This window comes from Scyliorhinus canicula, chromosome 11 (genome assembly GCF_902713615.1).
Source record: "Scyliorhinus canicula chromosome 11, sScyCan1.1, whole genome shotgun sequence".
NCBI classification, from domain to species: Eukaryota; Metazoa; Chordata; class Chondrichthyes; order Carcharhiniformes; family Scyliorhinidae; genus Scyliorhinus; species Scyliorhinus canicula.
Genome location: NC_052156.1, coordinates 84,855,838 through 84,879,034, shown reverse-complemented (window position 1 = coordinate 84,879,034; position 23,197 = coordinate 84,855,838). Strand labels below are relative to the sequence as shown.

The 23,197-nt window shown below is 44.8% G+C and overlaps 1 protein-coding gene across 2 annotated transcripts in view; it reads right to left on the bottom strand.

Annotated features, from left to right (window-relative positions):
- Positions 1–23,197, bottom strand: part of rad54l2 (RAD54 like 2) — a 170,865-nt gene that overhangs the window by 106,675 nt on the left and 40,993 nt on the right. For both annotated transcript variants that reach the window (XM_038810813.1, XM_038810812.1), the window contains one exon: positions 4,601–4,773. In XM_038810813.1, the coding sequence (XP_038666741.1) occupies positions 4,601–4,718 (118 nt within the window). In that variant the 5' untranslated portion in view covers positions 4,719–4,773. The remainder of the gene's footprint in view (positions 1–4,600; positions 4,774–23,197) is intronic.

The window sequence follows — 23,197 nt, the reverse complement described above, 5'->3', positions numbered from 1 at the left end:
AACTAATGGAGCTCACCCTAGTCCCTTTCCACCTGAATCCCGAGGTACCTAAAACTCCTTCCCACCACTTTAAACAGTAACTCCCTCAGTCTCCTCTCCTGCCCCCGTGCCTGAATCGGCAATTCCTCACTCTAACCCATGTTTAATTTGCAGCCCGAGAACCGACCAAATTCCTCCAATATCTCCTTGATCCCAACCATCCCCTCAACGGGTCGGTTGTGTAAAGGAGCAAGTCTTCCGCGTAGAGTGAAATGCTGTGCTCCACCCCCCACCCCCCCTCGCACTATCCCCCGCCAGATGTTCAATGACCTAAGCGCCATTGCCAACAGTAGTGGGGAATGTGGACACCCCTGTCTTGTCCCCCCACACAAACTAAAATATTCTGACCGAACCCAGTTGTTCCTTACATTTGCCACCAGTGCTTGATATAACAGCCAGATCCAGTCAACGAATCCCTGGCCGAACCCAAACCATCCCAGGATATCCCAGATACTTCCACTCTACCTGATCAACGGCCGTTTCTGCATCCATGGCTACCACGACCTCGCACTCCTCCGCTGGCATCATTATCACATTTAAGAGCCGTCTAATGTTGTGGTGACGTCCCTTCACAAACCCCGTCTGGTCCTTCCCCATCACCTCCAGGACACAATCCTCTATGCGCGTGGCCACGATCTTTGCCAGCAATTTTGCATCTACATTTAAAAGGGAGATCAGCCTATACGATCCACAATTCTCTGGATCCTTATCCCACTTCAGAATAAGGGAAATCGATGGCTGCAATAACGTTGGGGGAAGCACTACCCGCTCCTTGGACTCATTTAAAGCCTTTTCCAGGAGCGGCCCCAGCAGCCCAGAAAACTTTGTGTAGAACTCACCTTCCCCCCTGTATCCTTTACTTTCCCAATTTCCTCAGCTGATGCACCTACATCCTGCTGACTTTTCCCCCCCATATTCATACACCGCCCCCTTCACCCTCCTCAGCTCACCCTCCGCCTTACCCATGGACAAGAGCCCAAATTCCATTTGCAGTCTCTGACGCTCCTTCAGAAGCCCCTCATCCGGAGACTCCGCATACCTCCTGTCCACCTGTAAAAAGTTCACCTACCAGCCTGTCCAACTCCGCCCGTTCAGACTTCTCCTTATGGGCCCGAATCGAAATGAGTTCCCCCGATAACCGCCTTCAGTACCTCCCACACCACCCCTGCCGAGATCTCACCCGTATCATTGATCCTTATGTATCCCCGAATTACCTCCCTCACCCGCTCACACACCTCGTCCTCCACTAGCAGCCCTACGTTTAACCTTCCTTTACTCACTTGCAGGTCTACCCAGTGTGGGTTGTGATGTAACACCACAATTGCTGAATATTCAGTATCCACCACCTCAGCGTTTTGTCCAGCACAAAGAAATCTATCCAGGAGTACACCTTATGCACATGGGAGTAGAATGAAAACTCCTTACTCCTTTGGCCTCCCAAATCTCCACAGGTCCACCTCTCCCATGCGCTCCATGAACCCCCGTTGCTCTTTTGTCATAGCTGACACCTTTCCAGACCTGGGACTCCAGTCTCGAATCCAGGACTGTGTTAAAGTCTCCCCCATAATCAATCAATGTGAATCCAGGTCCGAGATCCTCCCTAGTACCCTCCTAACGGACTCGACATCATCCCACTTTGGGGCATATATACTCACCAATACCACAGCCATCCCCTCCTGCTTCCCACTAACCATGATGAATCTACCCCCGGGGCCGCCTCTATCCTCCCCACCCTTTTATATTTTATTTTTTTTAAATAAATTTAGAGTGCCCAATTCGTTTTTTTTCCAATTAAGGGGCAATTTAGCATGGCCTACCCTGCACATCTTTGGGTTGTTGGGGCGAAATCCACGCAAACACAGGGAGAATGTGCAAACTCAACACGGACAGTGACCCAGAATCGAACCTGGGACCTCAGCGCCTTGAGGCAACAGGGCTAACCCACTGTGCCATCGCGCTGCCCATGCCACCCTTTTATTGACCAGGATTACCATCCCCCTCGTTTTAAAGTCCAATCCCGAATGGAACACCTGTCCGACCTATCCCTTCCTCAATCTAACCTGATCCCCCACCGTCAAGTGTATCTCCTGTAACATGGCCACGTTTGCCCTCAGTTGCCTCAAGTGTGAACACACGGATCCTTTTGACCGGCCCATTTAGCCCGCGAACGTTCCACGTGGCCAGCCTAGTCGGGAAGTACCCCAGCCCCCTCCCCTGCTGGTCAGCCATAACCTCTCCTAGGCCAGTCCTTGGCCCATGTCACCCGGCCCACCCCCAGGAAGCTACCACCGTCAATTCTCCTCCTCCACCACCAAGTCCCCTCCTCGTTAGCAGTCTAACCTGCCCCCACCCCGATACTTTATTATTTCAATGGGATAGAAGCCTTAGAGAATAATGCCCACAAGCTCTAGGTCCACGAAGACAGTGAATAAAGAATCGTCATCTGATTCGGAGGCCTTTTGAGACTTGTCTGTAGAGAAGAAATTGACACAGGCCACACCGTAGTAAGCAGTTTAGGTAATATTTTATGCTCAGCGTCATGTCGTTATCAGCCCCTTTCTGAAGGAATCATCTTTTTCTGCCAGCGGGTTTGGATTCGACATTTAGTTCCTGTGGGGAGGGAGAGGTTTGGGGACACATTTCGGGGGACAGGTCTGTCGGATTTGAGGAACCGATTCCAACTCCCAAGGTCTAATTTATCTAGGTTTTTTCAGGTGCGTGAATTCCTGCATAAGGAGATCTCTTTGCTTCCCTTGGCCCCTTCACCCTCTCTCTTGAATAGGGTTTAGTCTCTGGCTGTGGTGAATGAAGATGATTTTGGAAATTTATGGTCAGATTCTGTTGGCGGAGCAGGTGATGACGTTGGATGATGTGAGGAGGGAGTGGGGAGGGAGAGCTGGATCTGGTTTCGGAGGGTAGAGGTGGAGTGAGGCCTTTCAACCTCCTCCTCTGCTAGGCTCAGCTTGATTGAGTTCAAGGTGATGCACCTGACCAGGGCGAGGATGTGAGATTTTTTTTCTCAGGGTTGGAGGATAGGTACATCATTGTTCTCAGGGTCTGGCAAATCATACCCATATATGCTCCGGTTGTGCCCTAAACGTGTAAGCTTTTGGATCTCCTTCTTTAGCACAATGTCAACGATTTCTGATATCGAGCTGGAGCATTGTCCACTGGTGGCTATTTTTGGAGTTTCAGTCTCGAAGGTGCTGCAGACGGGGGTAAGTGCAGATATCCTCACCTTTGCCTCGTTGATAGCCCGGAGGAGAGTTCTGCTGGGGTGGAATTCTTCTACTCCTCCCAGTGTTTTCGCCTAGTTGGGAGGTCTAATGGAATTCCTATACCTAGAGAAGGGTCGGTAAAGGGTTCCACTTGAGATGGCAAACATTAATTTCCTTTTTCAGACAGCTGATCACCGCCGGAGAAGGTTATTAGACTGTGGTTACTTGTGGGGGTGGTGTCAGTAGAGTATTAATTTTTTCTTGTAGGTGACATTCATTTACTGCACTTGTATGTATCTGTTGGTTAGTGTGGATTGATTTTGTAAGAATGTAAAATGTTATTGCAGTTATATGAAAAAAACAAATGCGGGGATGACACATTTATCTTTTCTTAGTAAACTAAGTATGTTTGGTGGTTAGTTAATAAGTCTTGGTTTGGATTAAATTGGGAGTATTACAATTAAATAACCCGCTACGCTGTGAAAACCAGAATTTCATTATTGCCACAGTGATATTTAGCAATTTTGGGAGCATTTAACCGTGGATAATAAAGCTAGCACGTCTTGGCAGTTTTGAATTCTAAATGATCAATGAGGTGAATTGGAAGTTTGAGATATCTGAACTGATTCTGGTTGAGCATTCTGGTTGGACCAAAAAAATCTCCGGTGAGCAACATTTCACGATAATACAAAAAATTTGAAACAACTGGAGTTAAATTAAAATGCTGTCCTCGCCGATGAGAATGTTCTTCCTTTAAAATGACAATGTCACAATGATATTTGTTGATTTCAAATCCCACGGATAAAATTTGCACAAAGTTGACCAAAAGATGCCGAAAGAAATTGGAGGGCGGGGGGGGGGGGGGGGGGGGGGGGGGGGGGGGGGGGGGGGGGGTGATCTGAAAGTTATTTTCAAAAGAGTGATGCAGCTGTGTTCAACTGAGACAGCTTTGTTCCGCCTTGAAAAACAAAGATGTCAACTATTTCTAACAACAGTTTTTTTAAGTTCCACATTAATTTATATATTAGGTAAATTTCCATTTTAATTTCTAAATTGACAAATTAATCCAGTGGTCTCCTAACTAAAGACAAAATGGATTTGTGTGACAATGGTTTCCCTTCAGTACTGTACAGGAGCATCAACTTAGTATCAAACTCCTGAGATGGTGCTCAAACCACAACCTAAATCTTCTCAATGAGTTCTACCACCTCAGTCGCACAAGGTTAAGGAAGCAAAGCATCAAACTAAATGCTTTGTACAGCAGGTGCCACTATTAAATCTCAGTAGCAATCCCGACTGGTTATATTTTACTCAGAAATTACTAAAGGTTGCTAGATGCTCACCATTTTCCTCCAGGTCATCTTCATCATCTCCATCATTGTCCTCCATCTCCTCCTCTTCCTCTTCCACAGCCTCCGACTCCACATCTGGATCACTCCCTGAGATAGACTCGTCCTCCATGGCCCAGAGCAGCAGACACTGTGCATTACAAACTCATTGCACCCCCTCTGCGGACCTGTATGACAAGGGCAGCACAAAGCATAAATATTAGGATTAATCAGGTCAGACAAAGCAATTGGAACATTTCAACAGTGCATGAAGTTGATAAAAATGAGAAAACATGCAATGTCTGCTTTTTGCCAGTTGCATGATTTTAGCATTGCTGCATAACACTCCAGCGTCAAACCCGTGCTGCTTGAGGATTTTGATTCTATCTGCAATTTATTTAAAGGCGTAAGGATGGTTTATGAAGAGGATACCTTGTGATTAGAGGCTGAAATCTGCAATTTTCGGATGTTACAATTACACTGCATCATCAAAGCTTAAATCTCTTTCAGGGGAAAATATATTAATTCCCTACACTGCTGGAGTGGTGACACGCAGTGATTTTGAAAAACACCACCAATATACCAGTTAACCGTGGCTAGGAGATCATTGCTTTAGTTCGCCTGTCAATATCAAAGACCCAAGGAAATTAACTGTCAATGTTCAGAAGAGGATTCACATAATCCTGTTTATCATTACATTTGAAACAGCAGAACCACTTCAAGGTAAAGGGGGAATAAAGCTGCTCATCAGAACTCAGTTGTTTAACCTTCATATAGTGTTACAACACTCTGGGATAGTGTGCAGTCAATTCCAGCCCCATTTGACCCGGATAACCAACAGACACACAGTTGCTGACACACCCCCTACAGAAAAGGGTGGTTGAGAGGTAAGGAAAATATAATAAAACAAAAGGATAAGGATCTTTGATTCAGGTGGATGACTTCCAGTTAGCTTATTTCTCAAGGTTAAGCCTTCAATTGGATACTTAGTTTTCCTTCAGTTTATAAGGGCAGCACGGTAGCATTGTGGATAGCACAAATGCTTCACAGCTCCAGGGTCCCAGGTTCGATTCCGGCTTGGGTCACTGTCTGTGCAGAGTCTGCACATCCTCCCCGTGTGTGCGTGGGTTTCCTCCGGGTGCTCCGGTTCCCTCCCACAGTCCAAAGATGTGCAGGTTAGGTGGATTGGCCATGATAAATTACCCTTAGCGTCCAAAATTGCCCGTAGTGTTGGGTGGGGTTACTGGGTTATGGGGATAGGGTGGAGGTGTTGACCTTGGGTAGGGTGCTCTTTCCAAGAGCTGGTGCAGACTCGATGGGCCGAATGGCCTCCTTCTGCACTGTAAATTCTATGATAAGGGGCTGGTTTAGCTCACTGGGCTAAATCGCTGGCTTGTAAAGCAGACCAAGCAGGCCAGCAGCACGGTTCGATTCCCGTACCAGCCTCCCCGGACAAGCGCCGGAATGTGGCAACTAGGGGCTTTTCACAGTAACTTCATTGAAGCCTACTCGTGACAATAAGCGATTTTCATTTTCATTTTTCATAATGATCTTCACTGCGGACTCGGAGAAAGAACAGTCAACCAGCAGCAGAGGGAGAACCCCTCCGACTTCTTTGAGAGTCTAGACGCATCTGATGGCTTTCACTGGCACGGGTCTACTTTTCAAGTTTACATCAAAGATATGCCATGCCAAGCAAGTTTTTAGAATAATAAACTGGTTCTTTGAGAGAGAGAGAGAGAGAGGAGAGAGAGAGAGAGAGAGAGAGAGAGCGCGAGGGGGGGGGGGGGGGGGGGGGGGGGGAAGGTAGAGGGAGAGAAGAGAGGGGCAGAAGAAAGGGAGAGGGGAGAGAGAGAGAGAGGGGGGAGAGAGAGAGAGAGAGAGGTAGAGGGGAGGGAGAAGAGAGGGGCAGGGAAGAGAGAGGGGGGGAAAGAGAGAGAGAGAGAGAGAGAGAGAGAGAGAGAGAGAGGAGAGAGAGAGAGAGAGAGAGGAGAGAGAGAGAGAGAGAGAGAGAGTGTGAGTGAGAGTGTTTTCCTTCTCTGTCCGGGGTCTAAGCACTTTTGTCAAGCTCTCTCAAACAGCTGCACACAGAAACCAATAATTGACTGTTGTCAGGCAGAACAATGTCCCTGGGCAACCCATGGGTCGCCAGTTAGCAAATTGAACCAACTTCCTTCAAAACCAGTTCTTAAGATCCACTCAGCGCCTGAGAGATTGGCCTCTCTCCAAACATAAAACCTGGGAACAATGTTCTAGCAAGCAAGCTGCTTCAGTTCGAGTGCTCTGCATAGACGCATTCCAATTATGGACCAAAATAATAAAATAAAACAAATGGGACAAAGGAAATAAACAGAGGTCTCTTACAATAGTTAAATATGATTTATCAGTTTGTACCAACTTCGACACTTAACTCCACCTGACAAATGCAATCCGCTACACATTACTTTTCTCTGATTATCATTGGACTGCTGCCAATGTATGTTATGATTCTGCCAACGAAACAAAGAAAAAGTATTGATGCTGGCCAACAAACCCTTCAGGAAGAGTGATCCAGGCCTCCTCTGAGGGCATGAGCAGCTTCGCTAGTAAAAGTAACCACATTTCATACCAGCTAACATATTCCAGAACCATTTCAAATGCAATTTTAAAATATAAAAAGGGTACATGTGGCACAGCTTTGAACATCAGTAGCTGTATTTAAATGCACTTACTCCCATAAACACAATCTCAGAGCGAACACTCAGCTCTTTTCTAGTTTCATTTCTAACCTCAGACAGACCACTCATTATCTACTTGCCTATATAATTCCAAGCAGCTCCAATCAGATGAACAGAATTACTGGAATCGATAGTTATTCACAGTGCATTCAAATTATATGTTTAAAACTGGTGCAAAGCACTTTTAGCTCTGCAACAATGCCAAACTTGCAAAGTAAATTAGTCTAAGCCTAACCTGATTCTGAACAGAAATAGACTGAGATTCCATCCTTTGCGTAGTCTCAAGTTGATCTCAGACTCAGGCTGCATTACACTATGACTGCAGGAATAATGCAAATTGCTTTACCTGAACATTAGTCAGTGTGAATGCGCCGTTCATTACATGATAATTGGCCTGGGAATACTTGAGAGCAGGGTAAATGGAATTGTATCCTAAATCAGACAAGTGTAATAACCCGACAAAATTGCACTTCACAAGGCAATGTCGCGAGGGTTCTAATCTGCATCTGACTTGTGCTAGACTTAATAGAAGTTCTCGACAGAGCAGTGCATTCAAGCATTTAATCTGCTACGCACTTGCCTCGACAGTGGGTGCCAAAAGTGCGAGATCTTCCAATTACGACAATAAGATTCACAAATACTAAAACCAGAATCCCAAACTAAAGGCTTGGCTGAAAGAAATTCAATGCAACTCAGGCTGCCAAGATAATCAGGAAAAAACACTGATAATTAAAATTTGTGGACTCAATAAATTTTTATTGGATTAGATCATTAGAATTAAAGAGTAAATGTGGGCAAATGAGCTTATGGTGCTAATCAGCCATGATATAGAGTGCTGTAACGGGTTTGAGGGTTTGAACAGCCTATTCCTGCTCCTCTGCTCCTAATGGAAATAAATTATCATGGCATGTGCAAATCAAATGGTTCAACTGCAACCTTCTTGATGAAAAACAATAGTTAAAACTGTTGCTTCACAGCGCCAGGAACCCAGGTTCGATTCCCGGCTTGGATCACTGTGCAGAGCCTGCATGGTCTCCCAGTGTCTGCGTGGGTTTCCTCTGGGTGCTCCGGTTTCCTCCCACAAGTCCCAAAAGAAGTGTTTGTTAGGTGAATTGGACAATCTGAATTCTCCCTTCCGTGTACCCGAACAGGCACCGTAGTGTGTCGACTAGTGGATTTTCACAGTAACTTAGGTGTAGTGTTAATGTAAGCCTACTTGTGACACTAATAAAGATTATATAAAGCCATGTAACATAACAACTATCATCAGCATGGAAGACATCTTTCTGAAGTCAGAATAAAACTAACTGTGCCAATTCCAGTCCATGCAAAATCGCTTCAAACACAGGAACAGCAAGATTCAACTCCTCAAACCGACTCTCCACCATGTTAAATCATGGTTGGTCTGTACCTCAACTTCATTTATTTGCCTTTGCTCAATATTCCCTAGCATCCTTGCTCAATTAAAAATCTAATGATTTCAGTACTGAAGTTCCAATTGACCTCCAGCCCTGTGAAAATGAACAATTTCAGTTGCAGGGCCTCTATAAATAATCTCCAAATTAAGTGGCAGCAATTGCAGTGCTTCAGGTCTGCTTTCATTACAGATAGGTTGGCAGAGATGTTTAAAATTGAGAGATTTTGATGTAAACAAGGAATCCCCATTTTCACAGGACAATGACTCGGTAACCTGGAGGTATAAATTTCAGATCATCACCAAAGAAAAAGGGCTTGGGGGTTTGTTTGTGCAGAGGGTCGTCAGTCCATGGATTCTGCCAACAGAAAGTGATGGAAACAAATTAATAGTAGCTTTCAAAAGGGAAGGAAAAAAAATTTGAAAGAAAAAGGTGTAATCGACTTTGAGGAAAGGGCAGGTGAATTAATGGAATTACGTGATGTATTTTTTTTCTGAGAAATGGCACAGGCACCACATTGCGCAGTGGTCATTTGTGTGAATTTAAGAGATTCAAATTTATTGAATACTCAATTTCTTCCTAAATAATTTCAAACGTGATTAATTATAAGTATTTTAGGCTGATCTAAAAATGGGTGCCTCATCCTTTCTTCCCCCGTTGCCCAACAGCGATTTGTATTAAACTAAAATGAATACAAGGAGGGCAACAACATAGCTGTTACATAATACCTCTCTTTCTCCCTTCATTCCATTTCAAGGCCCCCTGCACTCTTCCATCCTTCATATCAAAGAGGTCAGTCCCTCCTCCAGTTATGAAGGTAGTTTGGGGAAGTTGCAAATGTTTTCCTTGGAGAAGATTGACGCGAGAGTTGATAGAAGCAGTCAAAATCCTGAGGGGACGGGACAGGACAGAGTAGCTAGGGAGAAACTGTTCCCAACTGAAAGGATCGGGCACAAGCAGACACATGTAATTGGCAAAAAAAGCAAAAATGCCATGAAAAGCCTGTTCACACAATGTGTGGTTAGGATCTGGAAATGTACTGCCTGAAAGAGGAACAGGCAGGGTCAGCCAAAGCATCCAAAAGGGAAATACGATTGTTATCTGAAAAGGAAGAATGTGCAGGGTTACGGGGAGAAAGCAGGTGAACAGTAGTAGGTGAATTGCTCAGAGAGCCAGTGCAGACTCGATGGACTGAATAGCTTCTTTCTGTGCTTTAACAATTCTGCGATTCTGCCCACTCCCACCCACAAACCCCACAGCAGCTGCTTTGGTGCATGGATCTTTTAATGTTGCCTCATTCCTAACTGCTCTTCAACTGGAAGATAAATGTTGGGGTTTTCCTGGGGTTGGTATGAGGTCCACTGCTTTTCTTGATATATTTTTATGTCCTATATTTGGATGTACAGGGCACAACTTCAAACCTTGCAGGTGACAAAACTTGAAAGTACTGTGAACTGTACGAAAGATGGCAGCACGGTAGCAGAGTGGATAGCATTGTTGCTTCACAGCTCCAGGTTCCCAGGTTCGATTCCCGGCTTGGGTCACTGTCTGTGTGGAGTCTGCACGTTCTCCGTGTCTGCATGGGTTTCCTCCGGGTGCTCCGGTTTCCTCCCACAAGTCCCGAAAGGCATGCTGTTAGGTAATTTGGACATTCTGAATTTTCTCTGTGTACCCGAACAGGTGCCGGAATGTGGCGACTAGGGGCTTTTCACGGTGACTTCGTTGCAGTGTTAATGTAAGCCTACATGTGACAATAAAAATTATTTTAAAAGACTTCAAAAGGATATGGACAGGTTGGTGGAATGGGCAGACACGTGGTGGCAGATGAAATATGATGCAAAGAAATATGACGGGATACATTTTGTTAAGAGGAATGAGGAGAAGCAATGATCAATGAGGGCTAAATTCTAAAGGGGGTGCAGGAAAAAAAGACATGGGAGTATATGTGCACAAATCATTAAACGTAGCACGGGCAAATTTGAGAAGTGGGTAAAAAGACATTCAGGATTGAGCTTCATAAACAGAGACAGAGACCAAAATCATGCAAGTTGTGATGAACCTTCACAAAAACACTTGTTCAGCCTCAACTGGAGTGCTGTATCCAATTCTGAATAGCACACTTTAGGAAGATATTAGAGAGGATGCAGAGAAGATTTACAAGAATGGTTTCAGGGATAAGGGACTTCAGTTGAGTGGATAGTTTGGAGAAATTGGATTTGCACTCCTTCAAGAAGATTGAGAGGAGATTTAATAGATGTGTCCAAAATTATGAGGGATCTGGTTAGAGTAGATTGGGAGAACTTGCTCCATAATTGAGAAGTCTGAGAACCAAAAATCCCCAGTTCATGATTGACAAAAGGAAAAACTTGTTTTTAAAACACAAGTAGTTGGAATCCGGAATGCACTACTTCAGAATATTGTAGAGGAGATTCAATTGGAGCTGTCAAAATAATACTTTAACATTTTGTTGTGCTTCATGATGAGTTAGTTGGTCTCAGCTGGGATTTTCCAACTGGCTGGGTGTCCCTGAGATACAGGATAAAACAAACAGCCAATGTGGATACTTGGTGCTGACAGAATCAGATATGATGTCTCCACAGTTGTATAATTAGGCAAAACTCACTCTCCAAGGTAACGTGAAGCTACTTGGATGAGATATCGTATGGCAGCTGACACCAATGAAACCTTGCCTCAGTATGACACTCTTCGGCATTTTGTGGTGGAGGTAGAAAAATGATTTCTGCAGTCTGTACAAAGACCAAACTAATGTATCTTCCACCCTTCTCTTAGTTCAAACTCCTGTACAGCCACACGTTTTCATCTACTGATCTTCAAAATGTAATACCTCATGACATACCTCTTCATTCACCCGAGGAAGGAGCAGTGCTCCGAAAGCTAGTGTTTGAAACAAACATGTTGGACTTTAACCTGGTGTTGTAAGACTTTTTACTGTTCAAAATGTAAAGCATTGAGGACTTGCATTAATGAACATATCTGTAAAAGATTTAAGTATGAAGCAGCAGGTTGAAACAGCTCAAGGCCAAATGGGATTTGATCCTAGAAAATTCATAGCCCGAGTCCTGATGGGAGGCTCCAAGCAATGATAAAACTCTTCCATGAAGAACAAATCAGAAGACAACTCACTGTAGTTTGCCCGACAAACTAAGGGCAAGTACTGGTCTGGCAGGTGTGTCAGAGGGAGTCCCCCATCCTTTCTTTTCTCTTTCAGAGTAACAAGGGAGGAAAAGTGAAAAAAATCTAAACAAGCAAACCAGCAGGTAACAGAAACGAACACCATGCAAAGTCTCAACTACACAGCTGCTCTCTAAAGAGTGAGGTGAAGAACCATGGAAGATTAATGGTTGACCCCCAAGAAAGTCAATTTGTTGATTAATTCTTGCTTTTAGCTGCAATGCTCTGACCAGGTATCTAGAAGAAACTAGCAGCAGTGTTTTTTTTATTCATGGGATGGGGCCATTGCTGGCTGGGTCAGCATTTGTTCCCGATTTGTAACTGCCCTTGAACAGAGTAATTCGCTCAGCCATTCCTGAGGGGCATTTAAGAGTCAACCACGTTGCTCTGGATCTGGAGTCACATGTTGGCCAGACCAGGTAGCGACAGTAGATTTCCTTCCCTAAAGGACATCAATGGACCAGATAGGTTATTACGTCAACCCACAATGATTTTCATGATTAGACTTTTAATTCCAAATTTCTCCATCTGCCCTGGTGGGTTACATAGAGCAATACTCTGGGTCTCTGGATTACTGATGTAGTGATAATAGCACTGCACTACTGATTCCCTGCTATATTGTTTGCAAGTACTTAAGAGGGCAGCACTGGTAGAGACCTGGTGGGAGGTAACTCATCCTGCCCTTGATTGCAAGTAGTGTATAATCTCAAATCAACCAAAAGAGACAGACTACGAAATGGAGAGCTTCATCCCTTCATTTATTTAAAATACCATTTTTTGTGGAAAACACAAATTTGATGTACAGTTTTCTAGTTATTATTTGAAAGCATTTCGACAATGTGGGGGCGGGGGGGGGGGGGGGGTGTAATGCTCGCGGCCGAGAGTAGGGAGCATGCTCACGGCCGCGAGGGGAGAGTACACATGCGGCCAAGGTTCATAAAAACATCTAGAAAACACGTGTTTACATTTGATTTCTGTGTTCAGAAAAGGGGACATACCCATTGTGGGAATGCTTTGCCCGATGCTATTTGGGCCTCTTTTAATAATAATAATAATGATCTTTATTATCGTCATAAGTAGACTTACATTAACACTGAAATGAAGTTACTGTGAAAATCCCCTAGTCACCACACTCCGGTGCCTGTTCGGTTACACTGAGGGAGAATTCAGAGTGTCCAGTTAACCTAACAAGCACGTCTTTCGGGTCTTGTGGGAGGAAACCGGCGCACCTGGAGGAAACCCACGCAGACACAGGGAGAATGCAGACTACACACAGACAGTGAGGAATCAAACCTGGGACCCTGGCACTGTGAAGCCACAGTGCTAACCACTGTGCTACCATGTCGCCCAGTCGGTTCTGTTGCTCGAAAAGTTTGGGAACCCCTGACCTAATGTATGTTGCAGCAACCTTTGCTCAACAGGGATAGAGTTGCCAGTGGCGGATACAGTCTTCACAGTAAAGGAAATGGAGCATTTAATTATAATGTAAACAGTACTCAGCAGCTCAGGCAACACCCTGTGGAGGGAGAAAGAGAATTAAACTTAATCCTGCTTTAGAAATTGAAGCTAATTAGAGATGTAACAGGCTTTGAGCGCAAGTACTGAAGCAGGGAAAATGTATGTGGGACAAATCGGAGAAACAAAATGATAGGCCTGTGATGGAATGGAAAGCAGAAGACATTACTGACAAAAGGGATAATGGTGCAAGGCACTGCAAACGCTAACCTTTTCCAGTTCTGACAAAAGATTATTGATCAAAAATGTTCATGCGGCGGCTACCCTCAAGATTTGGGGGCAGTGGAGGCGACATAGGGGAGAAGTGGGGAGCTCGATGGAGGCTCCGTTAAGGGGGAACCATAGGTTCGTCCCCGGGAACATTGATGGGGGATTTCAGGGTTGGTACAGAGCGGGCATCAGACAGCTGTTTATTGATGGGAGGTTTGCGAGCCTGGGGGAGTTGGAGGAGAAATTTGGGCTCCCCCCGGGGAACATGTTCAGGTATCTGCAGGTAAAGGCATTTGCTAGGCGGCAGGTGGAGGGATTCCCTTCGCTTCCCGCGAGGGGGGTGAGCGACAGGGTGCTTTCGGGGGTCTGGGTCGCAGAGGGGAAGATACCTGATATCTACAAGGTTATGCAGGAGGTGGAGGAGGCGTCAGTAGAGGAGCTGAAAGCTAAGTGGGAAGGGGAACTGGGGGAACAGATCGAAGACGGGACATGGGCTGATGCCCTGGAGAGGGTTAATTCTTCCTCCTCGTGTGCGCGGCTTAGCCTCATCCAATTCAAGGTGCTGCACCGGGCCCACATGACTGGGACAAGGATGAGTAGGTTCTTTGGGGGTGAAGACAGGTGTGTCAGGTGCTCGGGGAGTCCAGCGAACCATGCCCATATGTTCTGGGCATGCCCGGCGCTGGAGGAGTTCTGGAAGGGGGTGGCGAGGACAGTGTCGAGGGTGGTAGGATCTAGGGTCAAGCCAGGCTGGGGACTCGCGATTTTTGGGGTTGGGGTGGAGCCGGGAGTGCAGGAGGCGAAAGAGGCCGGTGTGCTGGCCTTTGCGTCCCCGGCGAAGGATCTTGCTACAATGGAAGGATGCGAGGCCCCCAAGCGTGGAGACCTGGATCAATGACATGGCGGGTTTCATTAAGCTAGAGAAGGTCAAATTCGCGCTGAGAGGGTCGGTACAAGGGTTCTTTAGGCGGTGGCAACCTTTTCTCGACTTTCTGGCTCAACGATAGGGTACGGGGACAGTAGCAGCAGCAACCCGGGGGGGGGGGGGGGGGGGAGAGACGATGACTATGTTTGTTTATTTAATTTAAATTGAAGTTCTTTTGTTGTTCATTGGGGTTGGGGGGATGTGATACATGCGTCAATACGGTCTGGGGGTGGTACGGTTATTATGGGTTATTTTGTTGCATTTCATTGTTTGTCGTTATGTTTTATATTCTCTGTAAAAAAATTCCAATAAAAATTATATTTTTTTAAAAATGTTCATGCTTATTCTAGCATCTCATTTTTATTTCAGATCTCCAGCAACCACAGCTTTCCCCCAACCTGTCACGTTAGTGGAGGGAATAAATGTTGACAGTGGTGGCTGGGATGCAAACAAGCGGGCTGCTTTATCTTGGGTGATGTAGAGCTTCTTAAGAGCTGTTGGAGCTGCACCTCATCCAAGCAAGGGGAGAGTATTCCATCACACCCCTGACTTGTGCCTTGTAGATGGTAGACAGGTTTTAGGGAGTCAGGAGATGAGTTACTGGCCACAAAATTCAAAGCTGACTTTTGATGCTGCTCTATTACTGTATGTTCTTTGATAATGGACCAACAACTTGGGAAATGTTGACAGTGGGAGCATTCACACAGGTGTAGATAAACAACGGAAATGCAGAAATAGACAGAGGTAGCACAGCAAAGGACGCAAAAAAAATAGCAGCTCCCCTTCCTGAGACCAGGACCTCAGTGCAGTTCATATCAGATGCATTAGATACAAGCGATTTTAGAATCAGTGTACTACATCCAACAAAAACAGATCTAAGCTTAATTCGGAGGTGGAGGGGAGGTGGATTTAGTGTTATGTAACCACTTGTTAGGAGCATTGGTCCGCACTCTGCAGGTGTACCATGGTAACATAATCAACCAATGAAAGATTGTTTTGGCAAGAGTCACTGCGTCAGTAATACACAGCTGTCATCAGAGCCAGTTCAGCACAGTTAAGGGCGTTGAGGGATGCCAAGGGCCTTTACGTGACATTTCAGATGAAACAATATAATTAAACTGCCTGTATGCATATGTAAATCAAACCAATTTCAACAGAGTACAACACATTCCTTATCTATGAGCACAGGGTGTCCTTGATCATTTTAAAGGCAGCTTGAATTTATTATCTGAAGAGAACAGCTCATTCAAATCAGTTCAGTCTGAGCATTTTGGAATATAATTGGTCTTGACTTGAAATGTCAAGATTTGACAGAACCCTGACTTGTTCCAACGTTCACAGTAAAGCCACTTTTGCATTATTTAAGAATTACATTGAATCCACATTACAGAACCAGGCCATTCAACCGAAATTCACTGCCTATGTTAATGTTCCACAAGACTCCTACCTTACTTTTCAACATCGTCTTAGAAAGTCAAATACAAGGAGCGTTTTACAAATTGTCTTTTAGGCAGGTGTAATAACTCGCACACTTTCCTGCTTTAAGTTCAAATAATTAATTTTAGAACATAGAACATAGAACGATACAGCGCAGTACAGGCCCTTCGGCCCTCGATGTTGCACCGACATGGAAAAAAAATCTAAAGGCCATCTAACCTACACTATGCCCTTATCATCCATATGCTTATCCAATAAATTTTTAAATGCCCTCAATGTTGGCGAGTTCACTACTGTTGCAGGTAGGGCATTCCACGGCCTCACCACTCTTTGCATAAAAAACCCACCTCTGACCTCTGTCCTATATCTATTACCCCTCAATTTAAGGCTATGTCCCCTCGTGCTAGCCACCTCCATCCGCGGGAGAAGGCTCTCGCTGTCCACCCTATCTAACCCTCTGATCATTTTGTATGCCTCTATTAAGTCACCTCTTAACCTTCTTCTCTCTAACGAAAACAACCTCAAGTCCATCAGCCTTTCCTCATACGATTTTCCCTCCATACCAGGCAACATCCTGGTAAATCTCCTCTGCACCCGTTCCAAAGCTTCCACGTCCTTCCTATAATGAGGCGACCAGAACTGTACGCAATACTCCAAATGCGGCCGTACTAGAGTTTTGTACAACTGCAACATGACCTCATGGCTCCGGAACTCAATCCCTCTACCAATAAAGGCCAACACACCATAGACCTTCTTCACAACCCTATCAACCTGGGTGGCAACTTTCAGGGATCTATGTACATGGACACCGAGATCCCTCTGCTCATCCACACTGCCAAGAATTTTACCATTAGCCAAATATTCCACATTTCTGTTATTCTTTCCAAAGTGAATCACCTCACACTTCTCCACATTAAACTCCATTTGCCACCTCTCAGCCCAGCTCTGCAGCTTATCTATGTCCCTCTGTAACCTGCAACATCCTTCCGCACTGTCTACAACTCCACCGACTTTAGTGTCGTCTGCAAATTTACTCACCCATCCTTCTGCGCCCTCCTCTAGGTCATTTATAAAAATGACAAACAGCAACGGCCCCAGAACAGATCCTTGTGGTACGCCACTCGTAACTGAACTCCATTCTGAACATTTCCCATCAACTACCACTCTCTGTCTTCTTTCAACTAGCCAATTTCTGATCCACATCTCTAAATCACCCTCAATCCCCAGCCTTCGTATTTTCTGCAATAGCCGACCGTGGGGAACCTTATCAAACGCTTTACTGAAATCCATATACACCACATCAACTGCTCTACCCTCGTCTACCTGTTCAGTCACCTTCTCAAAGAACTCGATAAGGTTTGTGAGGCATGACCTACCCTTCACAAAACCATGCTGACTGTCCCTAATCATATTATTCCTATCTAGATGATTATAAATCGTATCTTTTATAATCCTCTCCAAGACTTTACCCACCACAGACGTTAGGCTCACCGGCCTATAGTTACCGGGGTTATCTCTACTCCCCTTCTTGAACAAAGGGACCACATTTGCTATCCTCCAGTCCTCTGGCACTATTCCTGTAGCCAATGATGACCTAAAAATCAAAGCCAAAGGCTCAGCAATCTCTTCCCTGGCTTCCCAGAGAATCCTAGGATAAATCCCATCCGGCCCCGGGGACTTATCTATTTTCACCTTGTCCAGAATTGCCAACACTTCTTCCCTACTCACCTCAATGCCATCTATTCTAATAGCCTGGGTCTCAGCATTCTCCTCCACAATATTATCTTTTTCTTGAGTGAATACTGACGAAAAGTATTCATTTAGTATCTCGCTTATCTCCTCAGCCTCCACACACAACTTCCCACCACTGTCCTTGACTGGCCCTACTCTTACCCTAGTCATTCTTTTATTCCTGACATACCTATAGAAAGCTTTTGGGTTTTCCTTGATCCTACCTGCCAAAGACTTCTCATGTCCCCTCCTTGCTCGTCTCAGCTCTCTCTTTAGATCCTTCCTCGCTTCCTTGTAACTATCAAGCGCCCCAACTGAAACTTCATGCCTCATCTTCACATAGGCCTCCTTCTTCCTCTTAACAAGAGATTCCACTTCTTTGGTAAACCACGGTTCCCTCGCTCGACCCCTTCCTCCCTGCCTGACTGGTACGTACTTATCAAGAACATGCAATAGCTGTTCCTTGAACAAGCTCCACATATCCAGTGTGCCCAACCCTTGCAGCCTACTTCTCCAACCTACACATCCTAAGTCATGTCTAATGGCATCATAATTGCCCTTCCCCCAGCTATAACTCTTGACCTGCGGGGTATACTTATCCCTTTCCATCACTAACGTAAAGGTCACCGAATTGTGGTCACTGTTTCCAAAGTGCTCACCTACCTCCAGATCTAACACCTGGCCTGGTTCATTACCCAAAACCAAATCCAATGTGGCCTCGCCTCTTGTTGGCCTGTCAACATATTGTGTCAGGAAACCCTCCTGCACACATTGTACAAAGAATGACCCATCTAATGTACTCGAACTATATCTTTTCCAGTCAATATTTGGAAAGTTAAAGTCTCCCATAACAACTACCCTGTTACTTTCGCTCTTTTCCAGAATCATCTTCGCCATCCTTTCCTCTACATCCCTAGAACTATTAGGTGGCCTATAGAAAACTCTCAACAGGGTGACCTCTCCTTTCCTGTTTCTAACCTCAGCCCATACTACCTCGGAAGAAGAGTCCCCATCTAGCATCCTTTCCGCCACCGTAATACTGTCCTTGACTAGCAGCGCCACACCTCCCCCTCTTTTGCCCCCTTCTCTGAGCTTACTAAAACACCTAAACCCCGGAACCTGCAACAACCATTCCTGTCCCTGCTCTATCCATGTCTCTGAAATGGCCACAACATCGAAGTCCCAGGTACCAACCCATGCTGCCAGTTCCCCAACCTTATTTCGTATACTCCTGGCATTGAAGTAGACACACTTCAAACCACCTACCTGAACACTGGCACCCTCCTGCGAAGTCAAATCTGTGCTCCTGACCTCTATACTCTTAATCTCCCGTACCCCAAAACTGTTTATATCTCCTTTCCACCAAGCTATTGAGATTGAAAACACTGCAGGGCTCAGTGCTGCGGAAATTCAATGAGATTTGCTCAGAGGCTATCTGATTATGAATGGATAGATACAACTTTGCCCCTGGGTTATCAATCTCACTACCAGTGGAACACTTTCTCCCTATTCACTCTCATCAAAACCCTTCATGACTTTGAAAACCTCCATTAAATCTCACCTTAACCTTCGCTGCTCCAAGGAGAAGAATTTCAACAGCCAATTTTTCATATAATACATCCAATAAAAACAGGTCTAAGCTTAATTATGAGGTGGAGGGGAAGTGGATTTAGTGTTGTGTAACCAATTGTTACTATTCGTTTATAAGGAGCAAGAGGGTAACTAGAGAAAGGATTGGCCCACTCAAAGACAAAAGAGGGAATTTATGCGTGGAGTCAGAGGAAATGGGTGAGATTATTAATGAGTACTTTGCATCGGTATTCACCAAGGAGAGGGACAAGACGGATGTTGAGGCTGGGGATGGATGTTTAAATACTCTAGGTCAAGTCGGCATAAGGAAGGGGGAAGTTTTGGCTTTTCTAAAAGGCATTAAGGTGGACATGTCCCCAGGTCCGAATGGAATCTATCCCAGGTTACTGAGGGAAGCGAGGGACGAAATTTCTGGGGCCTCAACAGATATCTTTGCAGCATCCTTGAGCACGGGTGAGGTCCTGGAGGACTGGAGAATTGCTAATGTTGTCCCTTTGCGTAAAAAGGGCAGCAGTGATAATCCAGGGAATTATAGACCTATGAGCTTGACGTCAGTGGTAGGCAAACTGTTGGAGAAGATACTGAGGGATAGGATCTATTCACATTTGGAAGAAAATAGACTTATCAGTGATAGACAGCATGGTTTTGTGCAGGGAAGGTCATGTCTTACAAACCTAATAGAATTCTTTGAGGAAGTGACAAATTTAATTGATGAGGGAAGGACTGTAGATGTCATATCCATGGACTTCAGTAAGGCGTTTGATAAAGTTTCCCATGGCAGGTTGATGGAAAAAGTGAAGTCGTATGGGGTTCAGGGTGTACTAGCTAGATGGATAAAGAACTGGCTGGGCAACAAGAGACAGAGAGTAGTGGTGGAAGGGACTGTCTCAAAATGGAGAAAGGTGACTAATGGTGTTCCACAGGGATCCGTGCTTGGGCCATTGTTGTTTGTGATATACATAAATGATCTGGACAAAGGTATAGGTGGTCTGATTAGCAAGTTTGCAGATGATACTAAGATTGGTGGAGTTGCAGATAGCGAGGAGGACTGTCAGAGAATACAGCAAAATATAGATAGATTGGAGAGTTGGGCAGAGCAGATGGAGTTCAATCCAGGCAAATGCGAGGTGATGCATTTTGGAAGATCTAATTTAAGAGCGGACTATACGGTCAATGGAAGAGTCCTGGGGAAAATTGATGTGCAGAGAGATCTGGGAGTTCTACGGGTAAGGAATTTTAGCTGCAGGGGTTGATTGGAGAAGCTAGGAAATTGAGGGGAGATTCGACAAGAGGTGTACAGGATTATTACAGATTTCTATTAGCTGATCATAAAATGGCACGGTGGCATCAGCATGGTGGCACAGTGGTCAGCAGTGGTGGCGCCAAGGTCTCAGGTTCGATCCCGGCTCTGGGTCACTGTCTGTGTGGAGTTTACACATTCTCCCCGTGTTTGTGTGGGTTCCCTTGCCTCTGTACTAACAGAAGGGAAAGGCAGGGGTGGTGGTGGGAGGGGAAAGGAGGGTGGTGGGGAGGGAGGGAGTCGGGGTGTTGGTGGAGGCAGGCCCAATAGGGCACGGCCTGAACTATGCATGGAGGCAGAATAACAAAAGAACGTTCAATTAAGATGTGTCAGATTCCAGGAATCCCTCAAAGTGGATGAGGGGCGACAGTGTCAGACACAAGCGAGCCATGCACTCCACTGCAATGTGCCAAATCATGATCCATTTCTCTACAAGTCATTCGCTCCCAATGCGTGGAATTTCCCTGGACCAACCTAGCTCCCATTCACTCCAATACATGAATTCCAATGAATCAGAATCATTCTGTTCATATATCAGTGTGGAATTCTTCATGATCTAAATTAAATTCCAATCTACTCACCTATTTTTTGTTCCTCACCAAATAGAAAATATTTCCTGGTTATTTAATTTCAACACATGAAAAAGGTGCAGATCACCTGAACATAACAGTGCATTTTAACTCACTCAATTCACATGATAATCCGCTTAACTATAAATGGCAAGAGTTCGAAAGAGAAATGGCCATTTATTTTGTTATATTTCAGGCAGTTTCCTGGACCTGTATTCTCGATTGTCGTTAACACTTTGACTTGATTCTAAGCCAGTATCCTTTCATTATTTCCCTATCAGGAATTTGTCGATTTTCTTCCAAAAACTTTTTAAGGGAAGGGATATTACAACAAACAACCTTGCTGTATATCAACACATCTTACATCATATGGATGTGTTGGGAAGCCATGTGTCCATGGAATTACATTAGAATTGACATTCCTTTCACCTTCACACGAGCTCCTGACTGATTTCACGGAAGATTCCCTGCACAAATGGGATGTTAGTGCTCCTAAATATGTTCACAACTAGTGATGGAATTAAAGGTTCAAATTATGGAAAAGGTTCACCCCGAACAGTGTACACAATCAGGATTTCCAATCTCTTTCTCTCGCCTGCAGCCCAGATTTTCTCTCCTCCACTTCTGAAGGCTTAAACTGATGCTGAGGTACAGTCTCTTTCAATCTGATGGTTTGAGCCTATAGAGAAAACATGGGCATACTAATCCACCAATTTGGGTATCACAACCAAGCAGAATTGTGCTCTCTACTGAGTTGAGACAATCGAATGAAAAGTAGGAAACCTGGCTGATTCCTCACCATCATACTCTACTCCCTTGTATCTGGCGAGAATAATTCACTGCCCATCTCCAATCCAACTGTTGTGCTTACCCCACTGAGTCAACAGGCGACTGACACCAACTTCATTTCAAACCATACATTTAGTTCAACAGGCCAAAATGTTCTAATAGCCCACTCTTCTACTTGTATTGAAACATTGCAGGCACCTGCTCCACTGGAGCATCTTTTTAAAATAAATTTAGAGTACCCAATTCATTTTTTCCATTTCAAACCATACATTTAGTTCAACAGGCCAAAATGTTCCAATAGCCCATTCTTCTACTTGTATTGAAACATTGCAGGCGCCTGCTCCACTGGAGCATCTTTTTAAAATAAATTTAGAGTACCCAATTCATTTTTTCCAATTAAGAGACAATTTAGTGTGGCCAATCCACATACCCGGCACATCTTTTGGGTTGTGGGGGCGAAACAAACACAAACATTGGGAAAATGTGCAAACTCCACACAGACAGTGACCCAGAGCTGGGATCGAACCTGGGACCTCAGTGCCGTGAGGCAGCAGTGCTAACCATTGCGCCACCGTGCTGCGCCTCATTGGGGCATTTTGATGACTGCGAGAATGGCATCAAAAATAAGTACGATGGAAACATTTAGGAAAAGCAGCAAATGATCACCAATGCAGGATGTGTCCGTTAGTTGTTTAGATGCACAATTGACTTACAAAATCAGATGAGATTTCCTTGTACCTCCTCTTACGCTAAAATCATAATTTCCCTGATGTTTTGTCCGAGAGATATGCGGAACTGTGAAAATAAACTGAACTTGAGCCAGAGGGCTTATTGAATGAACAATTCATCAGCCTTTTTTGATTTGTGTGCACAAAGTAAGAACCCAAAATCAAGAAGGCTTGAAGGTCAGAAAGAAACCTTAAAAAAAGGCAAAACAGCAAAAGATTAGAGTGAAACAAGCAGATTGCCATGTGACGGTTTCTTCCCCACTGTGAAGGACCCAGAGATAATACTTAGAAGATACGTTTAGCAGAGTAATAGGTGCTTGCAGTTTAGTTAGTAATCACCATGGGAGATTGGATAACAGATTAGGAGCATAGGACAAACAAGATGCATTCCAGACAGAATTGTAGTTAGGGGGTCTACCACTACCAGGTCTTCTGTACTATGGCGCATGGGGCTCAAAACAAGAGGCCACTGATGCAAGATTAAATGTAAGAGA